The 22,757-nt window shown below is 37.1% G+C and overlaps 1 protein-coding gene across 1 annotated transcript in view; it reads left to right on the top strand.

Moving 5' to 3' along the window:
* Positions 1-22,757, top strand: part of CEP290 (centrosomal protein 290) — a 95,335-nt gene that overhangs the window by 758 nt on the left and 71,820 nt on the right. The window contains exons 2-14 of the mRNA XM_043966082.1: positions 1,988-2,109; positions 2,470-2,547; positions 7,202-7,271; positions 7,578-7,624; positions 8,247-8,390; positions 10,160-10,213; positions 10,933-11,085; positions 11,591-11,773; positions 12,344-12,433; positions 13,838-13,960; positions 14,937-15,060; positions 17,418-17,590; positions 18,531-18,693. Coding sequence (XP_043822017.1) covers positions 2,014-2,109; positions 2,470-2,547; positions 7,202-7,271; positions 7,578-7,624; positions 8,247-8,390; positions 10,160-10,213; positions 10,933-11,085; positions 11,591-11,773; positions 12,344-12,433; positions 13,838-13,960; positions 14,937-15,060; positions 17,418-17,590; positions 18,531-18,693 — 1,498 coding nt within the window. The 5' untranslated portion in view covers positions 1,988-2,013. The remainder of the gene's footprint in view (positions 1-1,987; positions 2,110-2,469; positions 2,548-7,201; positions 7,272-7,577; positions 7,625-8,246; positions 8,391-10,159; positions 10,214-10,932; positions 11,086-11,590; positions 11,774-12,343; positions 12,434-13,837; positions 13,961-14,936; positions 15,061-17,417; positions 17,591-18,530; positions 18,694-22,757) is intronic.

Genomic DNA, 22,757 nt, shown 5'->3' with positions numbered 1-22,757 from the left:
GGTCATTGCCCCAAATTTTAGCACCGTGCAGGGGCACCTTGTTATTGTTGTTTGTTCTTCATTCTAAGAGGACCATGACATCAGGGTGATGTCATGACTTGCAACGAATTAGATTTAAGTGAGGGAAGGCTGTGCAAGGTCACTAACCTCACTCCTCCAGAGTCATCTGGGTCCAGTGACAAGCGATAGATCAGGACGACTGGAGATGGCCCTGGATGTTTAAGGCAATTGGGGTTAAGTGATTTGCCTAGGATTACACAGCTAGTGTCTGAGGTGACATTTGAAGTCACGTCCTCTATCCACTGCGCCACCTAGCTGCCCCAGTGTCGCTTAATAAGTGCTTAATGATTTGATAAGGAATCCTCTCAACATCTTTTTTTTTTTTTTTTTTTGGTGAAGCAGTTGGGGTTAAGTGACTTGCCCAGGGCCACACAGCTAGTGTCAAGTGTCTGAGGTCATATTTGAACTCAGGTCCTCCTGAATCCAGGGCCAGTGCTTTATCCACTGCGCCACCTAGCTGCCCCTCAACATCTTTTCTTACAAGGGGTCTTGCAACCTTTGTTGGAAGATCTCCAGGGAAGGGAAACTTAACTGCCCGTTGGAGCAACCTTTGGAGAGAGGCACCGTGTGGGAGTGCAGAACATTGAAGTTAGGAAGACTTGGGTTTAAATCCTGCAAGTTATTGCTCTGAGCCTGTCTTTTTTATATCTGTAAAATGGGTTTAATCATAGCTCCTACCTGACAAGATTGTTGTGAGGAACCAATTGAGATCACATATAAAAATGCTTTGCAAACCTTAAAGTGCTTTAAACATGTGAGTTGATATGATTGTGATTATTATCTTGTTTTCATCTTTTTTTTTTTTTTTTTTGGTGAGGCAGTTGGGGTTAAGTGACTTGCCCAGGGTCACACAGCTAGTAAATGTCAAGTGTCTGAGGTTGGATTTGAACTCAGGTCCTCCTGAATCCAGGGCCAGTGCTCTATCCACTGAGCCATCTAGCTGCCCCTTGTTTTCATCTTTTTAGTGGATTGTTGTTTAGTTGTGAACCCATTTGGGGTTTTCTTGGCACAGATACTGGAGTGGTTTGTCATTTTTTTTTCTCCAGCTCATTTTACAGATAGGGAAACTGAGGCAAAAGGGTTAAGTGACTTGCCTAGGGTCACACAGCTAGCACATGTCTGAGATCATATTTGAACCCAGGTCTTTCTTACTCCATGAATAAGTGTCCTATTTGGGCTATTGGAGACACCAGTTTGGTCTGTAATGAGAGTTCTTGTTCCAGTATGCATATTGGTGGGGTTTTCTAGGATATTTGGAGGTCTTTGTAATATAGGGATTTGTTGTTTGTTAATCCTTGAAAGATAATGGGTTTGTAATTCTAGTTAGCTGGTCACATGTTGCTAGGTATTTAGTAGGTGCTAAATTTTTACATCCTAGTGGCCTTATTATATTGTTGTTGTTATCATTATTATTGTTGTTTTTATAATTCTCGTTGTTAGCAAATTTTTCCATAACTTCAAGTTCACCTCTTTGCCAATAATCCTCATTGCTTATAGTTTTACCTTTTGGAGCTTAGGAAAATAAGTTTAATTGGCTTCTTTATTCAAATCGCTGTGATGTTAAGAACAGAACTACAATAGAAGGTTATGGGTTTACAGCTGGAAAAGATCTTATCAGTCACTTAGTCATTTTTCAGATGAGAAATCGAAGCCCAAATAGGTTAAATGACTTACCCAAGGTATAACGCAAATGGTAAACGACAAAGACAGAATTTGAACCCAGGTCTTCTGACTTGAAATCCAGCCCTCTTTCCTCTGTGCCTGTCTACTTCTAACTCTAGCTGATCTCTTGATTTTGTTTTAGTGAATTTTGCCCAATTTCCTGTTTTCTTTTGTTTGTGTGTAAGGTTACCTTTCATATTGTGGAAGCTCACCCCTTTAAGGGGGACTCTTAGGGAACCATATTGATGAGGATCTGTTGTTGTAGGTCAGTAGACGCTGAAAGAAGTCAAGATGCCATTGGATTGGAAGACGATCCGGAGAGTTAACCCAGATGACTTGCCTCGCCAAGAAGAATTGGCAGATGATTTACTGGTTTCTCTCTCTAAGGTATGGCTAAAGCAAAAGACATTAAAAAGCCATGGAGTTCTGAATTGTTAGAACCGGAAGGACCCTTTTAACTATTAGTTTTGATGAACTTAAGTTTTATGCAGAAAATAATTCTCACGAACTGATAAGAAAACATACTTTCTTCCTCATGCAAGAAGAGACTACCAGAACAGAATACTGTATATGTGGTCTTACCATCATTCTGTTGTGTATTTTTGCTTATTTGTTCTGGTTTTCTCTGTCTCAAGAGAGGATTCAGTTGGGAGGAGTGATATATAAAGAATAAAAGTATCAATGTTTTTTTTTTTTTTTTGGTAAAGAAAGGAATAATGAACAGTCGTTGCCATTTTGTTTACATAGGTTGAAGTAAAAGACCTAAAAGATGAAAATCAAGAAAACGTGGTACATCTTTTCCGAATTACTCAGTCTTTAATGAAGGTTTGTATCATGCAGAATAATCCTGACTGGGCTTCAGGGAAATTGTTAAACTATGCTACATTAGGAAACATTGATAAAACTCAACTCCATTATTAATTAAACGCTTAAGTTTGAAAGGCAATGGGAATAGAGAGAGAAAGAGACAGAAACAGAGACAGAGACATGGACTGTCACATGTACACATTATCAGAATAGCAGAATTTGAAAGTGATATAAAAATTTGAGGTGGGAGAGATCCACTTACGTTTGGAGGGCTCCAGGAAGCTTTTTGTAACATCTGAATAGGGTTTTGCAGAAGGGAAGGGAAGGATTTTAACCAGCAGAAATAGGTTTGGGGAGAATCCATCCTTGGCCTGGTGGACACTATGAATATAGGCCAGGAGACAGGAGAAGGCAAGATAGGGTTGGAAGAACATAATCTAGTCCATCTGGAACCCAGAGAATGTTAGGGGAGTAATATAAGAAAAGGCCACATAAATAAGTTGGAGTTTGATTATGGTGGGTTTTGAATATTAGGATCAAGAATGGGAGACAAGAGGGAGCCATTGAAAGTTTTTTGAGTAAGAAGTGACAATTAGAGAAGTATATTAGGAAACTTATTTGAGTGATATGAAACCAAAGAAGGAAGATAATAGAGGCAGGCAGATTCACAAGAACCTATTACCGTGGTCCAGGAGAGGTCATGAGGAACTGTCAACAACAATAGCAAGGAAAAGGGAATGGAAACACAGCACTGTGGAGACAGAGTCAGCAGGACTTGGCAATTGACTAGGTATGGGGTGAAGGACCAAGAAAAATGAAAGATAACTCTGGTTTTGAGTCTCGGTGCCTAAGAGACTGGTGGTCTCCATGGAAATAAAAGGGTTTTTTTGGGGGGGAAGTTAATGAGATTTTCAGGTTCTAGAAGAGCATCTAGGAACATAGTCACTAAAAAGATGATCAAATATGGAATTGGAGCTTTGGGAGAAGTTGGTACTGGAGGTGGAAGATTTGCATGGGATCTTTGGAGAAGAGGTCATTGGACCAGCCAGAGAATTGAATGAGGTCTTCAAGGTGTGTGTGTGTGTGTGTGTGTGTGTGTGTGTGTGTGTGTGTGTGTGTGTGTGTGTGTGTGTGTGTGAGAGAGAGACAGAGACAGAGACACAGAGAGAGAGAGAGAGAGAGAGAGAGAGAGAGAGAAATGAAGATGGCCAGCACAGAGACATGCAGGATGCCCATGTGGAAGGTGGGAGAGGAGGGAACCAACCGATCGACAAAGTAGACAGCGAAGGACCGATCAGACACAGAAAATGTATATAAGGTGCTTTGTGGATTGTAAGGCACGCTAATTATTACTATTTGTTATGAGACACCCTGATAGACCCTGATACAGGGTCAGGGAATTTACATTCTAGCTGGGGAGAAGCAACAGATCAAAGGAGTAATAATACAAGGTGTCTCTAAGTGTCTGGTGAGTTGTACCGTAGGTAAGGAGAGACAGAAGAGAAGGCAAGGCAGTAAGGATTTATAGAGCACCTACTGTATGCCAGGCACTGTTCAAGGCTTTGTACAAACATTTTCTGATTGGGTTTGATGGTTAGATTGATGTTAGGCTACAAGTATTTAGAGCGGGGAGAAGTCACTGTGTTCTGGAACACTTGAGGACTTGGGTTGGGCTACAAGGTACCTAATAGACTTGTCCTAGGTACTCTGTACAACCCGTTACACTACATTGGATGGATAGGACTACAGAAAGTGGGTAGGAACAGAGAAAAAGTGTTCAGGAGGTGTTCAGTGCCGTACCCTAGAACAGAATTGTTGTGTTTGGGTATCAGTATGTGGCTCACTTGGGCTTGTCTAATGGAACAGATTCTAAGGTTCAAGAGCAAGGATGAGCCTGGATTGCTGGGGACCCCGAATCTCTGTCTAAATTTTATTCTGTCCATAATAAGACTTTTGTAAAGATTTTTTGAACAGGAGGATAAAATGACATCATAATTAGATTTAGAGTTAGCAGGGGTCCATTCTCTTCATTCATCTTAAGAGTTGAGGAAACAGAATCACAGTGACCCGCCCAAGGTCATATAGAGCTAAGATTCAGAACCAGGTCTCCTAGCTCTGGTAACCTTTCTGCTGTTTTCTGATGCCCTTGGCCAGATTTTCTGGATCAATAGAAAATTTCCATCCAGAGGCCTATTCCATATGTAGCGCCTATCCCACGGGGTTGTTGAGAGGATCAGATGAGATCACATTTGTAAAGCATGTTGTAAGACTGTAAACACTCTATAAATCTCAGTTCTTATTGCGGCATAATTACCTTAATTTACAAGATGACTTTAATTAGGAAGTCATTACTCTGTAATGGTTTATGCTATCTTTCAGAGCTCTGCTTTAGGAGGATGAATCTGTCTGTTGTAGGCCAGGACTAGATTATAGGAACAAGAGACTGGTGTGAGAAACACTTCTGGAGAAGGGGTTTGGCTTTAGGTCAGCTCCTCTTTCTAAATAGTACATTTGCGTCTTTTGTATTTGGTTTAAAGACAAGGTGCGTTAGATCTCTCTCTGTCTCTCTCCCTTTCTCCCTTTCTCTTTCTCTGCTTCTCTTTGTCTCTCTGTCCTTCTCTCCCTTTCTCTGCCCCATCCTCCCTCCCTCTCTCTCTCTCTCTCTCTCTCTCTCTCTCTCTCTCTCTCTCACACACACACACACACACACACACCCTTCTCAGAAGACAGAGGCATTTAATGAGGATTGCTTCTAGGATAATTTCTACTGCATTACAGTTTGTTCACATCAGCTAATAATAACTTCAATGAATGGATAATGTAATTTCTATTACAAACTCTAAAATACTGATGTACAATTCTACAAAGGGGAAAGAATCAAATTATAAATCCTTAACTCCCAGGGGCCAGGTTTATACAGTGATTCGTGATTTCACAGTTCAGCTCGAAACAGGATGAAAAGAAAGGAGAAAGATGAAAATTTTCTATTTGGCATTAAAACACTTCCCAGCCTGGCCCCTCCCTCCCTTGCCTGTCTTCTTATACTCTGCTTTCCTCCATATAATCTAAGCCAGCAATACTGACATTCTTTTTTTTTGTGTTTTTGTTTTTTGTTTGTTTGTTTTTTACGGGGCAAAGGGGGTTAAGTGACTTGCCCAGGGTCACACAGCTAGTAAGTGTCAAGTGTCTGAGGCTGGATTTGAACTCAGGTACTCCTGAATCCAGGGCTGGAGTTTTATTCACTGTGCCACCTAGCTACCCCCAATACTGACATTCTTGCTATTCTTCCTCTGTCTTTTCACTGGCTGTTCACCATACCTGGAATACTTCCCCTCTCACTTCAGCCTACTGGATTCCCTGGCTTCTTTTGAGACTCCTGTCAAATCCCACCTTTGGCAAGAGGCCTTTCCTGTAATTCCACGCCCCAAGCCGCCCCCCACCCCTTCACTTTGAGATTGCCTCCCATTTACTGTGTGTGTGTGTGTGTGTGTGTGTGTGTGTGTGTGTGTGTGTGTGTGTGTGTGTGTGTGTGTGTGTGTAGAGAGTTTCTAATTAAGTAGTCTGCATGTCTCTCGGGTTAAAATGTCAGCTCCTTGAAAAACGGGCTGTTTTTGTTTTTTTTACCATTCTTCATATACCTAACACAGTACCTTGTAAATAGTAAGTGATAAATAGTTGCTTGTTGATTGATTGAGACTGAAGGAGACTGCTGGAGGGCTAGGTGGTGCAGTGGATAAAGCACCAGCCCTGGATTCAGGAGGACCTGAGTTCAAATTCAGCCTCAGACACTTGGCACTTACTAGCTGTGTGACCCTGGGCAAGTCACTTAACCCTCATTGCCCCGGGGTGGGGGAGGGGGGAAGAGAGAATGAAGGACAGTGCAGAAGAGGGTAGAGGCACACTTCACTGTATAGGAGGCTTAGCCATAGTCTTCTAGCCACCTGCCAAATAGAAAGTTGATAAAACCTGTCCTGGTCCATGGCTCCAGGCCCGGTGAGAAGAAAAAGATATTTAATTATGGCCTGTTGTGACCTGTGTAAATCTTCTCACAGTATCAGCACTTTCTTTGTAGTAAGGTCTTAAGTAAGAGCCTGACAGAAACATTCAGTGCTGTTGAGAGGGCCTGTAAACTGTCCCTCAATATTCCCTGACATTGGAGGCAAAATCATGCAAAATTTCAATGGAACTTTGCTGACTGGCTGTCATCGGTTGCACTTACAGTGGTCCAGGAAGTTTAGGAAAAGTTTGCTTGGTCCTTGAACAGAGAGTTCTCTTCCCCACCTACTTATCCTGCCAGGAAAATTTCTCTTTTGCTCGGATCCATTTTTGTTGTGGAAGCCCCTCCGGTGTCAGAAAAGCAGATACTACCCATGAGACGTTAGCCTATTCTGGTACATTTATCTAGATCAGGATGAGATGATTATGACAGGAGGCAGATAGAGCAGTTTGGAGGCTCCTGCAGTGACCTGGCTGGAACTGTTGAGAAGTAGAGAGATGTAATTGTTTGAATAGAAAAGGATCTGGTGGATCTGAGCAGTATTAATAAAGGGATTCTCTGCAGCTTGGTAGTAACTTATCAGTTATGGGGTTGGAGAAAAGTGTCAAAGGGGATTCCAACCAGTCCCCCTAAAGTGGATAACAAATCATATTACATCCCATTTATTGTGTTTAGATGAAAGCCCAAGAAGTGGAATTAGCTTTAGAAGAAGTAGAAAAAGCTGGAGAGGAACAGGCCAAATTTGGTAAGTACCTGGTAAAAAAGTTTAAAATGAATAATGAAGCTTTGAATGATGAGGAAGGAATTGATTTCCCATACTCAACAAAGAATTGGCTTAATACATGTTAGAAAATATGCATGTCATTTGTCAGAGCATTGTGGCTGAGTACCTACTATGTTGCTAACTCATATTAGGGACTTTTTCTCTATTATCTGATCAACTCATCTGATTGAAAAAAAACCATTTTTTTGGTGATTAGGGAAAGATTTTAAAATGTATTCCTTGTTAAATTCAATGAAGTGAAATATTTGTTTTGGTTTCTTTCAACAGAAAATCAGTTAAAAACTAAAGTAATGAAGCTGGAAAATGAGCTTGAGGTATGTCTACCATGAATCATGTGATATTACATCTTAATCATTAACATCATTAACATGAAACCTGTTATTCTTGATTTTGACTGGGAAATCTCACTGTATTCATAATTAGCAGTTGGTCTCTTTTGAGGCAGAAACCTTCGTTGTAAACAGAATTGTGTTAGCCCCTACATAGTTGGCTGAGCGAGAAGTGAGCATAGATAGTGATTGATTCTAGACTGGAGAATCACTCTTTGGGCCCAGTAATTGGGTGTGACCAGTTTGGTGATTACTCAGAGAAACAGATTGTAAAGCATACAGATTTGTAGCATATGCTCATCTGCCATTGTGACTTCTTTTTTTCATGAAACTAATTTGGATTGTTTCATAGAACAGTTTGAAAAATGGTGGCTTTTAAGTAAAGGCTTTATTTAGTTCCATTAAAAGTCTGCTAAATTAATATGAATTTAACTGCAGTCACTGAAATAAGTTAAAATTCTAAATGAATGTTTTTGTTACTCTCTTTCATTCCAGGCTTTGAAGTTCTTTTGATTAATTAGCCAAATGAAATCTGACTTATCATTATATTTGACTCTTCATTCTCATAAGTTGTATTCAGGCAGATCTGTCTTTATTTCATTTTAAGATGGCACAGCAGTCGGCAGGAGGTCGGGATACGCGGTTTTTGCGAGATGAAATTCGGCAGCTAGAAAAACAACTGGAGCAAAAGGACCGAGAATTAGAGGACTTGGAAAAAGAGATGGAAAAAGAGAAAAAAGTCAATGAACAAGTAAGAAGCCTTCCCTTCACGTTCTTTAGATTTCTCTGAAGTCTGGCTTTGCTTGGCATTTAAGTTGGGTGTTTTGATGGGGTTGACCTCAAGAGATAGGAAGGTATGCAAAGAAGACTGATCTTGGAGTCAGAAATGCTGAGTCTGAATCCTGCCTCTGGCAGTAGCTCTGTAATTGTTCTGAAGCTTGGTTTCCTTATCTATTAAAATGGGGTGGATAATGCATATTATTATAATATAAGGGTTAGCAAAATTCTTATTTTAAAATTAAGTATGTTGGGAATTCTATAAAAATGTTATATACATATATATGACAGTTGGGTGGATTTGGAGTTAGGAAGACCTGAGTTCAAATTCTCCCTCAAACACTTGGTAGCCATGGGACTCTAGGCAAGATGGCTTAAACGCTTTGCCTCAGTTTCCTCATTGGTAAAATGGGGATTATACCTTCCAGGGATGTTATGAGGATAAAATGAGACAATATTTGTAAAGTTCCTTGCCAGCCTAAAAGTGCCGCGCAAGTGAAAAAAGGCTATGTAGCTTTCTTGATGATCATTAACTATCCAACTTAACTGTTTTTGGTGAAGAAGATTTATTCCCTTTTAGGTTATATTTGCTTAAAGTGTTGTCGCTCTCTGTGTTTCCCTCTGAGACTGTCATTGAGCTAACTTGTAGACCAATCATTTGGAGAGTTCAGATCACATGGCCAATCCCAGAAAACTCCCGGAATCCCTGTACCCCATGCCCATACCTTGGTCACGTCTTCATTTCATATGTCGTGACTATTCCTGGTAGCCACAAACGTTTATGAATAAAGCCCGACCTCTCGCAGTTATTATAAACACTGGTTCATTGCCTAAAGAAAGCAGAGTGGGTGACAGTGTTAGGGGAACATCCTTGATATATGCGGGCTGGGCCAACAGTCACCAAGGGGTTTCAGTATTTACTAATGCCTTTATTTTTTATTTATAATGCCATAGCATCATTTACAGGATATATATGTAGGAAATGAATTTACGTTGCGTGTGAAAACTCAAATCTTATAAATGGTGAAAAATGAAGAAAAAATCATTTCCCAAAAGATATTAAAACATTGTGACTTTTGACCCACCCTGTACCATTAGCCATAGTCACTAATGACTTTTGTCCTTTCTAGAGGTTTCCACTCTTAGGAGCTAGTTCATAATTCTGGTTTGTCTAGCTGCATGTTGGCATGAGCACCTGGGATCTTGTCTTTGGTCAGAGAGAAGGAAAAAGAAAAGTGAGAGAATAGTGGAGGCTCTAGCAAATGAGAAAAGACAATTCACTGCCATCATAATCATACAATTTGCTCATTTAGTGGGTACTACAAGTGTAGCTATGTTACCAAAAAACCCCAATACCCTTTTAAGTGTTACTATTTCCCTAGTTAATGTTTATAGAGAGTAAAAATGTTTGAGGTTTTAGCCTATAACAGCAGTTCTTAAGCTAAAAACTGATCATCACACCAGTTATTAGTTTTAATTACCTTAGTAAAAAAAAAATTCCCCCCCCAAATTTGTAGTTTTTGTGTTTGTTTACTTCATTTAATTCCTAAGTAGTTTCTAAAAGGATCAGTTTAATATTTATATTTCAGATAGAATTGAAGTCATGAGATAAGGATTGACTTTTTGAAAGGAGAATTTTATTTCAGTTTCCTAAGTTTGACTACTACAGTTTTCACAGTGAAATTGTTTCTAGCTTTTAATTTTAGTTTGTTTTATGAATAACTTTCTTTTATGTCATTCCAGTTGGCTCTTCGTAATGAAGAGGCAGAAAATGAAAACAGCAAATTAAGGAGAGAGGTTGGTAAATATATATATATATATATGGGGCATTATTGTAAATATTTGTTGGCAATTCTACAAAGTAAATAGTTAGGAGTACCTCAGTGACCTCAGATTGTTTTCAAAATTTATTCTAAGCATCTGTTATTTTCAAACTTAGTAGTTTTTTATTTGAACTTTTCTCAAAGACTTAGAAATAAGTTGAGAAGTGGAGATATTAAGTAATGCTGTCAACTCTCAGTGATAGACAAGTTTTGTTTACAGATTGATTACTCTATGGTAATTTCTATGATAACTGGCTAAACATATGACCAAACTTATGTTGCGATTTATCTCATTTTATTCAGTCAGTTAAAAAGTTGCAGTCACTTAAAATCTCCCAAATTTTGAAAATATTTTAATTGTTATTTTTATTGTTTGTCCAATCTGTCTTTAAGTTAGGAAGTCACCTTTTATTTGTTTTCTTTAATAACTAGTAATATTGTATTCTTTGGTTATCACATTTAATGTTTTATTTATATTTTTCCTTATTTCACTTTAAACATTGATCTCTTTATTTCTATTAACTTTTTACTGTCCTTTTTTGGAGAACAAACATCTAAAAAAAAAGGTGAGGATTTCAGGATTTAGAAAATATGGGAATTTAAAGACATAAGTAATGGGGCCAATATTTAGAGAATAATTTTTTATTGTAAGTAATTTTAATAGTGTTTTGGGGGGTTTTGGTTTATATGCAGAATGAACAGCTTCGTCAAGACATAATTGACTATCAGAAACAAATAGATTCACAAAAGGAAACACTTCTGTCCAGAAGAGGAGAAGATAGTGATTATCGATTACAGTTGTCTAAAAAAAATTTTGAACTTGTGCAGTACCTGGATGAAATTCAGGTAAATGAAAGTGTTTAGTTTTTTTAAGAGTAAATTTCAAAGTGTATTCCTTTAAAAAATGATATTTTTTAAAAATGAATTTGATCTGGACTTTATATTCTTGAGCTTGCAGTGATCTGAGACTTTCAGGTAAGAATTGTTTATAATTTATTTCTTCTTCCATGTAATGTCAGGGAGGAACCTGTCAGATTAGCATTAATGTCAGTGCTTCCTTTAAAAACAGGAAATGTCAGTCCATAAATATTGCAGTTTCTTTAACCCCTTTGCCTAGCTTGTTTAGGTTTACCAAGGGACCAGCACTTCCTACTCAGATTTAAAATTTTTCTTTTATTTAACTGGTAAAATGTCCATCTACATTCAGGACCTGTATAGAGAAGATGTCTTTTCTCTAGGGATTATCCAGAAGGTCCCCCTTTCTTATTAATATAGTTCAGCTATAAGATTTAAAATTATTTAACTATGTTTACAAAATGGTTTGGTTATTCTTTCTGTGATTCTTTAAAAGAATTTAACAGAAGCGAATGAGAAAATTGAAATTCAGAATCAAGAAATGAGAAAGAACTTGGAAGAATCGGTGCAGGAAATGGAGAAGATGACTGATGAATATAATAGGATGAAAATTATTGTTCAGCAAACTGATACTCTAATGGATCAGTTAAAAAAAGAAAGAGACCATTACAGGCTTCAGGTAAGAACTATTTTCAATTTATTTTGTCTTTCCATATAATGGTATGGAGGAAGCTTTGTCATGTTGACACTAACATCAAAGTTAATTTTTGAAAATTGCTACATGAAGCCAGAAATTTGATTACTTTCACATAATTACAGATAGAAACTAAGTGGAAACACCAGAGCACCATAAGATGCAATCATTGGTCTAACTATTTAGAGGGAATTGAATTAATTTTGAAAATAAATATATTGCATATTCCTATAATCAAGGATGAATATATATGTAGTTGTTTCAAAGATATTATGAACAGGGATAGGGACAGGACCTTTGATTTTTCTTTTTTTATCTATAGGAAAATTCCAGGTGAGAAATCTCCCTCACAAATGCAGGTTGGCACCTTCTCTGCAACTTAGAATCTTGATCAAATCCTATTAAGAGTTGCCTAGTGTAGCTAGAAGTTACGTGACTCATTCAGCCAGTCCGTGCCAATGCAAAGAATAGTGGTGCAGCTAAATCTACTGTCTCTTCTTTGTTCATTTTGAGAAATGTCATTTAAAAAAACTTTGTCAAATTGGTAACCTTCAGGTACAGGAGCTTACAGAACTTCTGAAAGCAAAAAATGAAGAAGATGATCCTGTCATGGCTGCTGTTAATGCAAAGGTTGAAGAATGGAAGGTAGTTCTTCAAAATAGTTATGCAGCTTCCTTGTGTCTCTTTTAGGCAGTATTCTTCAAAAGTGCCCTTTTTTTGTAAAAATGCTTGTGCCACTTAATTATATAAAAATGTGTGTGTTCCTATACACATATATGCATGTACATAGGATGCGTGTGTGTGTGTGTGTGTGTGTGTGTGTGTGTTTTATCTTCCATGGAAGCTCTTTTCTAATGTCTCAATGCCATGACTTTGATTATGGGACTTCCATTCCAGTGGAACTCTGGTAAGTTCTGACCCCCTAGAAAGCCTTCATGTTTAATAGTACAATCTTTGGTTGGAGATCCAAGAACCCTGACATGGCCTATCATTACTTGACTGTTGGGACAGTCTTCCCAGACCATCTAGCCCTCATTGTACAAATGAAGAAACTGAGACTTAGGCTAATTGCTCAAGACCACACAGGTGATAGTAAGTGGCAGAATTGGGATTAGAACCCAGGGCTTCTGGCTCCAAGCTAGGATTCTTTTCACTACAGACTACTAAGAGGTCATCAGGAATTTTTTCTTTGGGAAGAGTCTGGAAGTACCAAACGTCACAAAAAATGAAATTTTCTATATCTTATCAAACAGAAAACAGCTGAACACAAGTATCTGTCATTTCAGAATTGGGTGTTGATTGATCACTGACTGGTTAAATAGGAAGTTAAAATCAATACCCAGTTATAAAAAAGGAGAAATGGCAGAGATTATCGTGTATAATTATGACTGCTTTCATTGGCAGCTGGGTGACGCAGTGAATAGAATGCTGGGCCTGTACTGAGTTCAAATCTGGCCTCAGATACTTAGAAGCTGTGTGACCCTGGGCAAGTCACTTAAACCCTGTTTCCCTCAGTTTCATTATAAAATCAGCTGGAAAAGGAAATGGCAAAACATTCTAGTACATCGCCAAGAATTTCTGAAATGGGGTCATAAAGAGTCAGATACACTAAAAACAACTCAACAATAAATATGGAAATATTTTTAGGGGCAGCTAGGTGGCTCAGTAAGATAGAGCACCAGGCTAGAAGTCAGGAAGATGCATCTTCCTGTTCAGATTTGGCCTTAGACACTTACTAACTGTGTGACCCTGGGTAATTCACATAACCCTGTTTGCTTCAGTTCCTCATCTTTAAAATGATCTGGGGAAGAAAATGACAAACCATTTCAGTATCTTTGCCAAGAAAACACCTAAAAGGGTTATGAAGATTAAGATATGACAGAAACAACTGAATAACAACTAACTGAACTACAAACCAGGGGAATAAAATAAAGGAAGAGGGATTGATTAGTACTGGTTATTAGAGGTGTAAAATTGTTGCATAATGAAGAGCAAAGTAAGCATGGATTTATTATTCCAGAATTGAATAAATTCTATGTTCTTTTGCAGAGAATTTTGGCTTCTAAAGATGATGAAATAATTGAATATCAACAACTATTGTGTAATTTGAGAGAAAAACTTAGAAATGCCCAACTTGATGCTGACAAAAACAATGTTATTGCTCTACAACAGGTAAAAATCTCTAGAGTTCCATTTTTCATAAACATTTTCAGAAATTTGATGGTGATTTTTTTTAGATCGTCATGTTTTCATTTATTTTAATGGTTTCTCTTTGAACCATAATTTAATAAAAATGTGTTACTTATGGTATGGATGGTCTGGTATAATTGTCAACTTTCAAATTAATTTCAAATCACCCAATTTCTAATTGAAATTGAAATTTCAAACTTTCAAACTCAACTTTTATACCTTTTAAGATGTTTTAATCCCATGTTATGGGATTATGTTGTTAGCCTTTTAAACTGTCTACTCATGCATTTTCATAAGAGGCCAACTAACAATTTGTACCTCTTTGTACCTGAACTTATTATGGCAAAAAGAATACATTTCTAAATAAAAATAAGTAGTGTAGAAGTTACTTAAAATTTTCACCACACAATATAAGTAAAAGCAAAAGATTTAGTTAGTGTTTAAAAGGATAATAAAGTGTTGCCACTGGAAAGAAATACTCCTTTTTAAAAAGGGTGAAAAGAGGAAAAATTAATTCTGAAAAGCATAACAAAGAATCACAGGAAGGTAAAAAAGTAATTTATTATCAAGATTAGATGCCCTAGGGAGAATAATTCACTTCATTTTTTTTTTTACTGACATGAAATAAATGTATCATTGAGGAAGAAAGATAACTTTAATTTTGTTTTGAGTAGATGAAAAAAGAGTTAAGGACTTAAAAAGAAGCCAGTGAAAGTTAAGATGGTGTAATCAGTGTATTTTCAAAAGTGAACTGATCAATTAGCTCATTAAATACTCAGTGATGTCTCTTGAATTGTGCCAGGTAATGTTGGGCATGCAAAGGACTATAAGACTTGATTCATGATCCCCAGAGAACTTATAATATATGTGAGGAGCCGATTTATTCATATTCAATGCTTAGAGAACAAAGCCATATATGTATAGGACAGAATTATTGATTTTAAAATATTTCTTACAGGGCATACAAGAAAGAGATGGTCAAATTAAGATGCTTACAGAACAAGTAGAACAATACACCAAAGAAATGGACACTAATACGCTGATTATTGAAGACCTGAGAAATGAACTCAGGCATAACAGAGGTAGTTTATCATTGTGGTGGTTTTTGATGAGTTTTGTTACGTATATGTGGTAGTATTTACAGAGCCTTAACAAATTTGTAATTTGGTCCTTCTCTCTTTGAAAAACATTTGAATTTACTTCCTTTCCCAAATTGTTTATTGCATAAATGTCATTAGTTAAACACATATATAGTTAACATTTTAAGGTGCTGTTTTGTTAATATATTCTCGCTGTTTTGGATGCTCTCTGTCATGCTTTGGACTAGCTCAGCAGCAATAGATAAAACTGTTCATATAGATTGTTTAAGTTTAAGATTTTTTTGCAGTTAATGGAAAAAACCCAACCTTGATTTGGTAAACTACTCTTGCAACTAGTTTTCAAAAGTAATTTGGTTTGTCATTTTGAATAGTCAATGAACATTTATTAAGTGCTCACCATGTACCAATGAGGGGCAGTTTGGTGGTGCAGTGGATAGAGCATTAGGCTTGGAATCAGGAAGACTCATCTTCATGAGTTCAAAGCTAGCCCCATTCACTTACTAGCTTTATAACCCTGGGCAAATCACTTAAACATGTTTGCCTCAGTTTCTCATCCATAAAATGAGCTGGAGAAGAATATGACAAACCATTCTAGTATCTTTGCCAAGAAAACCTCTAAGTGGGGTCACAGAGAGTTAGACTCAACTGAAACAATAAGAAATGTACCAGGGATTGTTTTAAGGATACAAAGAATGGCAAAATCGTTCACTACCCTCAAGCAGCTTGCATTCTTTATTTTTAAATTAAATCTATTTATTTATTTAGAGTTTTCCTCAAGTTACATGTAAAAAAAATCCCAGTTTTTTTTTCACATTGATTTTTAAAAACTTGGTGTTTCAGATTTTCTTTCTCCTTCCCTCCTCACTGCTCCCTAAGAAATCAAGCAATTCAATATGAGTTATACATGTGCAATCATGCAAAACATCTTCACATTAGTCAGGCTGTGAAAGGAAACAGACAAAACACTCACAATCTGCATTCAGATGCCATCAGTTCTTTTTCTGTTCATGTTTTGCATTTTTCATGCGTCCTTCTGATAGCATCCTGCTCATCATTTCTTTCGCAGTTACTATTGTTAACTGTATTAGGGTCCATCCTATTCCCTCCCCTTGACATTCACTCTATTTTCTATCTTCTTTCACCCTATCCCTCCTCAAAAGTGTTTTGCTTTTTACTGTCTCCTCCCCCAATCTGCCCTACCTTCCTTTGCCTCTCCTCCTTATCCCCTTCCCCTCCCACTTTCCCTCACGGCAAGATACATTACTATATCCACTTTAGTTTGTATGTTATTCCTTCTTTAAGCCAGTTTTGATGAGAGTGAGGCTCACTCACTCCCCACTCCTTCCCTATCTTCCCCTCCACTCCATAAGCTTTTTCTTGTTTCTTTTATCTGAGGTACTTTACCACCTTCTACCTCTCCCTTTCTTCCAGTGCATTCCTCTTACCCCTTAACTTTATCTTAAAGATGTCATCTTGAGTCAGCTAGGTGACATAGTGGACAAAGCACCAGCCTTGGACCCAGGAGGCCTCAAGCCCAAATCCGGCCCTAGACATAAACCACCCTACCCTGCCTGCCCCACAAAAAAAAAAGGTTAAACAAAAAATAACTGCTTTACAGACATCATCCCTTCATATTCAATTCATACCTGTGCCTTCTGTCTAAGTATATTCCTTTCAGCTGCCCTAATGCTGAGAAAGTTCTTATGAGTTAGAAGTATTATCTTCCCATGTAGGAATGTAAACAGTTTAACCTTTTAATATCTCTCATGATTTCTTTTTCCTGTTTACCTTTTTATGCTTCTCTAGGGTCTTGTATTTGAAAGTCAGATTTTCTGTTCAGTTCAGGTCTTTTCATCACAAATGCCTGAATGCCCTCTTTTTTATTGAAGTCCCATTTTTTCCCCCCCGAAAGATTATACGCAGTTTTGTTGGTTAGGTGAATCTTGGTTGTAATCCCAGTTCCTTTGCCCTCCAGAATAGCATATTCCATGCCCTCCAGTCCTTTAAGGTAGAAGCAAGCAGCTTGCATTCTAATGGGAGAGAAATCCACAGAGGGTGCAAGAGGGAGTATAACTAATTGAACTCATATGTCAGTTAATGCCATACTTCAACTAAGACTGTAAATTCTTTGATGACAGGGGCTGTGCTTTATGCATTTAGTTGTTAAATGTTTGTTTATGATATTATAAAACTTAGAGGAGAAAAAAATATTCAAATCAGTTTTAGGAGGTTTAAGCATGTGGTATTTTAGTTGAGTATTTGACTCTTATATGAGCTTGATTTAAAGGTAAGAATAATCAATTTTTAGTTTGTTGACGATTTGTATTTTTATCCACTAGGTTCTTCAAGCGTATCTCAGTTGAATCACTTTGTAGAAATGCAAACAAAGCTTCAAAACTTAGAAAGGAAAAATAAAGATGCTGAGAGGGCAGCAGAACTGGCGGAAGGTGATGCTAGAGAGAAGGACAAAGAGCTTGTTGAAGCTCTGAAGCGACTAAAAGATTATGAAGCGGTATGGATTTTATGTTAGAGAAGAAAGAGTTTAGACACAGTCTTTATAGTTGACTTATATTATTATCTTTTATTCACATGATTTTTTGTTGTTGTTTTTTGGTGAGGCATTTGGGGTTAAGTGACTTGCCCAGGGTCACACAGCTAGTAAGTGTCAAGTGTCTGGGGCTGGATTTGAACTCAGGTCCTCCTGAGTCCAGGGCCGGTGCTCTATCCACTGTGCCACCTAGCTGCCCCTTATTCACATGATTTTTGTTGGAAGCTGACAGTTCAACAATTGTTTTTCTTTTTGGTAGTACTTGGTATTGTGATTACATTTCTCTAAACAAACCTTCTAAGATATCACTTTTTCTGACCCATTGGGTGTACCTACACTTTAGGGGATAACTGCTTCTGACTGTAGTTTTAATTTCCAACCTTCAACCACATTCGGTCTAAAATCAGCATATACAAAACTCCTTGCCAGTTTTATCAGCGTGTATAACTTGACCATAACTGATGTATTAAGTGTAAAGTTGTGGTAAGAACGATTTTGGAAATAAATTATATTTAGTGTAGAAACACAGCCTTCATTTTTTCTTTTTATATTTTGGAGTTTAAATATATCTTTGGTATCACAACAGTGATGGAGTTTCTCCTGAAATATTTTCTGCCCTATCCTTTAAATTTTTCTTCTCTGTACAAAGTGTTTCGTAAGTATTACCTCTGCATTATTTTGATACTAGAATTCTCTTGTTGTTGAAGCCAAGACATTTAAATCTTTCTTCATTATCATCATTAGGAAACACATAAAAGCACAGTACAAAGTTAGAGAATTAATGCTATAAATTGCTGTTATGTTTTTGTACACATTTTCAATACAAAATAATGAATTGTGTATTTTAAAATTAGATCAGAAATTCCCATTTTAAAACTAATTGTTTCCTCTTTTCATTCTAAAGGGACTGTATGGTCTAGAAGATGCTGTTGCTGAAATAAAGACTTATAAATCTCAAGTTAAAATAAGGGACCGAGAGATTGAAGCATTAACTATGGAAATTAATAAACTTGAATTAAAGATCAATGATTTCCTTGATGAAAATGAAGACCTTCGGGAACGTTTGGGTAAGAAAATCTTCTAAAATTTTCTATGGAGTGTAACTTTTCAATAAAGATTTTGTAAATTAAAATATTTTAGTTATAAAGCACTCAGCACAGTTCCTGGCATAGAGTAAGCACTGCATAAATGTTAGCTATCTTTGTTATTATTAATAGTAATAATAACTTTGTACATGAGTAATTAGAAGTTTGAAGTAAATCCATTTATTCACTAATTTAGCATTGAAGGCCTTAGTAGTGTTCGCACCAACCCATGCTTAAGTTGATTAACAAAGTGCTCTTGACTCACATAAATTTATGATGACATTAACAAATGGTCTTTGAAGCTTTTTCAAAAAAACTATCCTTTTTATGTATTTGACACATTACAAGCAAAATAAATTTTTTTGTTGTTTACTAGCTGTATGACCCTGGGCAAGTCACTTAACCCCCATTGTCCCATCAAAAAAAAAAAGAGAGAGAGAGAAATTGTTGTGAAGATATTTTTTAAAAAATATGTAAAGTTCTTTTTAAACCTTAAAGCACTTTTGTAAATACTAATTTTATATATTATCCTGGGTAAATGGCCATCCATCCTCCACCCAGAGACTATAGTAGCTCATTCTACTATTATGGACCACTCCAAATACTAAGATTATTTATTTCTAAAAATGCCTCTGCACTATATGCCCATTGTTTTAAATTCTATCTTCTAGGACCAAGCAAAGCAATCATAATCCTGTAATATCTATAAAGCTAAAAGTTAGTTACTTGAAAATGTCTGTAATGTGCTAATATCCCTTGGCTATTTTCTTCATGCTAACATCTTCAACTCCTTTAATTGGTCTTTAGAAGATAGCTAATAAATGCCCATTAAATTGAATGGTTTTGAACCTCTTGCACATTCTAGTGACCTTCCTGTGACCACAATGCATTTGTCAGCTTTTTTCCTAAATGTGGCTGGGCCTGAACAAAGTAGCTGAGAAATGGTCCAACCTGGCTAGAATACAGTGGAATTACCACCTACCCCCATTGATCTAGATATTTTGCCTCTGTTAACACATTCTAAGTTTGCATTATTTTTAACTCATATTGAGCTTTTAAGTCATTTTAAAAACATGAAATGTCTAACTGTAAGCCTTTCCTGGCCTATATTTATGGAGTACATTTTCTGGACACAGGAGTAGGACTTTATATTTGGTCCCATTACATATAATATTTTAAGAGTTGGCTCACAACTTTTAAATATTTTGGGGGATTGTTTTGCAGTCCCTACCAGATTTCATAAGTATATCATTTCAACCTTTATCCAAGTCATTGGTAGAGTTGTTGAAAAGACCACAACTAAGGACAAATCCCTGCAATACTTCACTAAGTACCTCCTTTGAGGTTCAGCCTAATCTACTAAATATCATTATTTGGGTCTGCTTATTCAAATATCTCTAAATCTACCTGATTATACTAACATTAGCTCCTTCAGGAGTCCATGCTGTAAACATTTTGGCTTACCTCAAAAAAACTCTCTTTCCCTGAGTCCCATAACTGGAGAGAATCTCTTTATCTTTTGCATTTTGTATCTCTCTTCGTACTTTTCCCTCACATCCTTCCTTTTGTTAGAATCGTTTAGTGTAATTGAAAGAACCCTGTATCTGTAGTCTAAGCACACAGGTTCATGTGCCTCTACCACTCACTACTTCAATGACCAGCAGATCAGCGCACTAATGAAGGAAATGAAACCTTGTGTTGTCATCTTGCTGTTAATGAAACTAGAAGACAAGAAGATATTGCAGCTAAATGGAAGGACAGAACACAACTGTTCCTTGGAATTAGTAGATTTGGTTTCATCATGTGCCCAAAGAAGATAAGAGGCATAATTGTATGAAACACTTGGCCATCTCACCTAACTTTGATCCATTTGAGTACAGTTCACTGTGAAGATCATTGTAACTTAATTGCCAACATCCATAAAATAAAACAAAACATAGAAATAGAGAAATTCTTTGAAGAACTTGGCACGATTTACCAAACTAAGTAAACAACTTAGTATTTGATGACTTCAGTTTAAAAGTTGCCACAGAGAAAGACGGTAAAAATTGTTGGCTGAAGAAACGTGTAAGACCGAAGACTTGTGGAGTACCCCCAAACCTCATGCCTATGCATCAAAAATACTTCAAGAAGAAAGTTGGAAGGTGCTGGATGTGATGAGCACAGAACTGCATTACAAAAAACCCTACTGTTTGCAGACATTTCAGAGTAATCTGTGAGTAGTCAGCTCAGCAACTGGAGAGAAGAAAAGTTAAATTCAAAAACAAATTTGAAGAAAGGATAAAGGAAGGTACTGTATATCATGATAGTATCTCCACTTGATTTGTGGCTGGACTTGACTAAATATATACTGAAGAAAGTCCAGAAGCAGTACATCAGTCAATCATAAGGAATGGCAAAATACATCTCAGTGTGTTCCAAATAAATGCACACTGCTTGTTGATTTCTACTAGAGTGACCTGAGCAAATAATATTTGGGATTTTCACCTCTGAACTGAAGATAAATATCTTTCTCTAGAACTAAAATGAGTTGGATATAAGCTCTCGTAGCGATATCCTTGAACTTGAAGTTTGTCTGACTGCATCAGGAAGTTCTGGTTCATTTCTCCTCTGGATTCAGCTCTCTGCCTTCTATGTTATTCTGCCTTCCCTTCCTCCCTTCCCTCAACCTGAATTCAGGGAGAAGTCTGCCTCAGGATAAAGCAAGCTCCACCAGCTCCCAAGAAGGTGCCAATGTACAGTTTCCTCTGTAATGATCTGGATTCTTCTCATAAAGTAATTGATCTCTCAAAGAATGTCCGTTTTCAAATGGCCAATGATTCTTTCTTAGAAACCACTTCCTTGACTGTTTTCCTCTCTGTCATGAGAGAGTCTAACTTTCCTATGGCAGCATATAGTTGCATTGGGTTGTCTTCACAGGACCCCAACAGTTCTCTGCAGCTATTTTGTAACTTGAAAGATTACCCATTCCTTTGAAATGCCTTCTGTATCACATTAAATCCCTGGTAGTATAGCTGTGATACTTTATTGCCATAGCTCTGTCTTCTACCATTCCCTCAATAGTAGGGTGCCCCTGGGAAGTGAAACTTGGATCTCCAGGAATCACACCCCTTTCTTTTATCCTGTATCACTTGTAAGACATCTGCTAGCTCCACTTGCTGCTCCAAGAAAATATTAGTTCAGCTCCAACATTTATTCTCATCAATAGCATATACTGGCCAAGGGAAGTTCTAGATTCTCAGGTATGCTCTGCCACATGAATGTCCCTGTGCTCTGAGTGTCATAGATGATCACAGTTCCTTGCATGGGTTTTTGATGAATGGAAGCTCTGGGACGGGACAGCTGTATCCGTATTGATAATTCCTGGACATTATTGCATGCTAAACTCATAGTTAGTTGACATTGCTACATTTCCCTGGCTGGTGGCATCCCATGGAATACTTGCTTGGAATTAAGCTCCATATACATTCATCAGTGACAACCACCTGAAAGAGAATTCCATTTTGTGGATATGATGAGTCTTCCTATCCACAAGGTTACTACTGGCAAATAAAATTGTTGTTTGGTAACCATCAGCACCAAAACAAATTCCCAAAACCTCTAGTTTGACTTCAGGGAACCCAAAAGGCTTGCTTGGAACTGAAACAAAAACACCATGTTGGCCAAACCCTTAAGGGATGGCTCACATATCCTATGCCCCACGTTTTAACCAGAGTGGAAGCAAAACCCATTTTTAAAAAGTACATGGATTGAATTTCTTCAAAATAATTTCAGAATGGTAAAGAGTCTAAGCAAATGAAAGATTATACTTTTACCAAAAAAGGGGGTGGGGTGACTTAGTGGTCTAAATACCTATTTTAAGTTATAAAATATTTGTGAGAATGATTTCTACATCTATTAAGAGTATCCTTATTATCTTCAAAAACAGCAACAGAAAAGGCATTTTTTCTCAGTTGTCTAGACTAGAGCACATCTTCATAGTCAATGTATCCCATTGTGTCTTTTAGTTAATTTTTTAAAAAGCATTCAGTTTAATAAAGCTAATG

The sequence above is a fragment of the Dromiciops gliroides genome, chromosome 5, assembly GCF_019393635.1.
Source record: "Dromiciops gliroides isolate mDroGli1 chromosome 5, mDroGli1.pri, whole genome shotgun sequence".
NCBI classification, from domain to species: domain Eukaryota; kingdom Metazoa; phylum Chordata; class Mammalia; order Microbiotheria; family Microbiotheriidae; genus Dromiciops; species Dromiciops gliroides.
The sequence above is the reverse complement of the archived record's forward strand: the minus strand, read 5'-3'. Positions and strand labels throughout refer to the sequence as shown.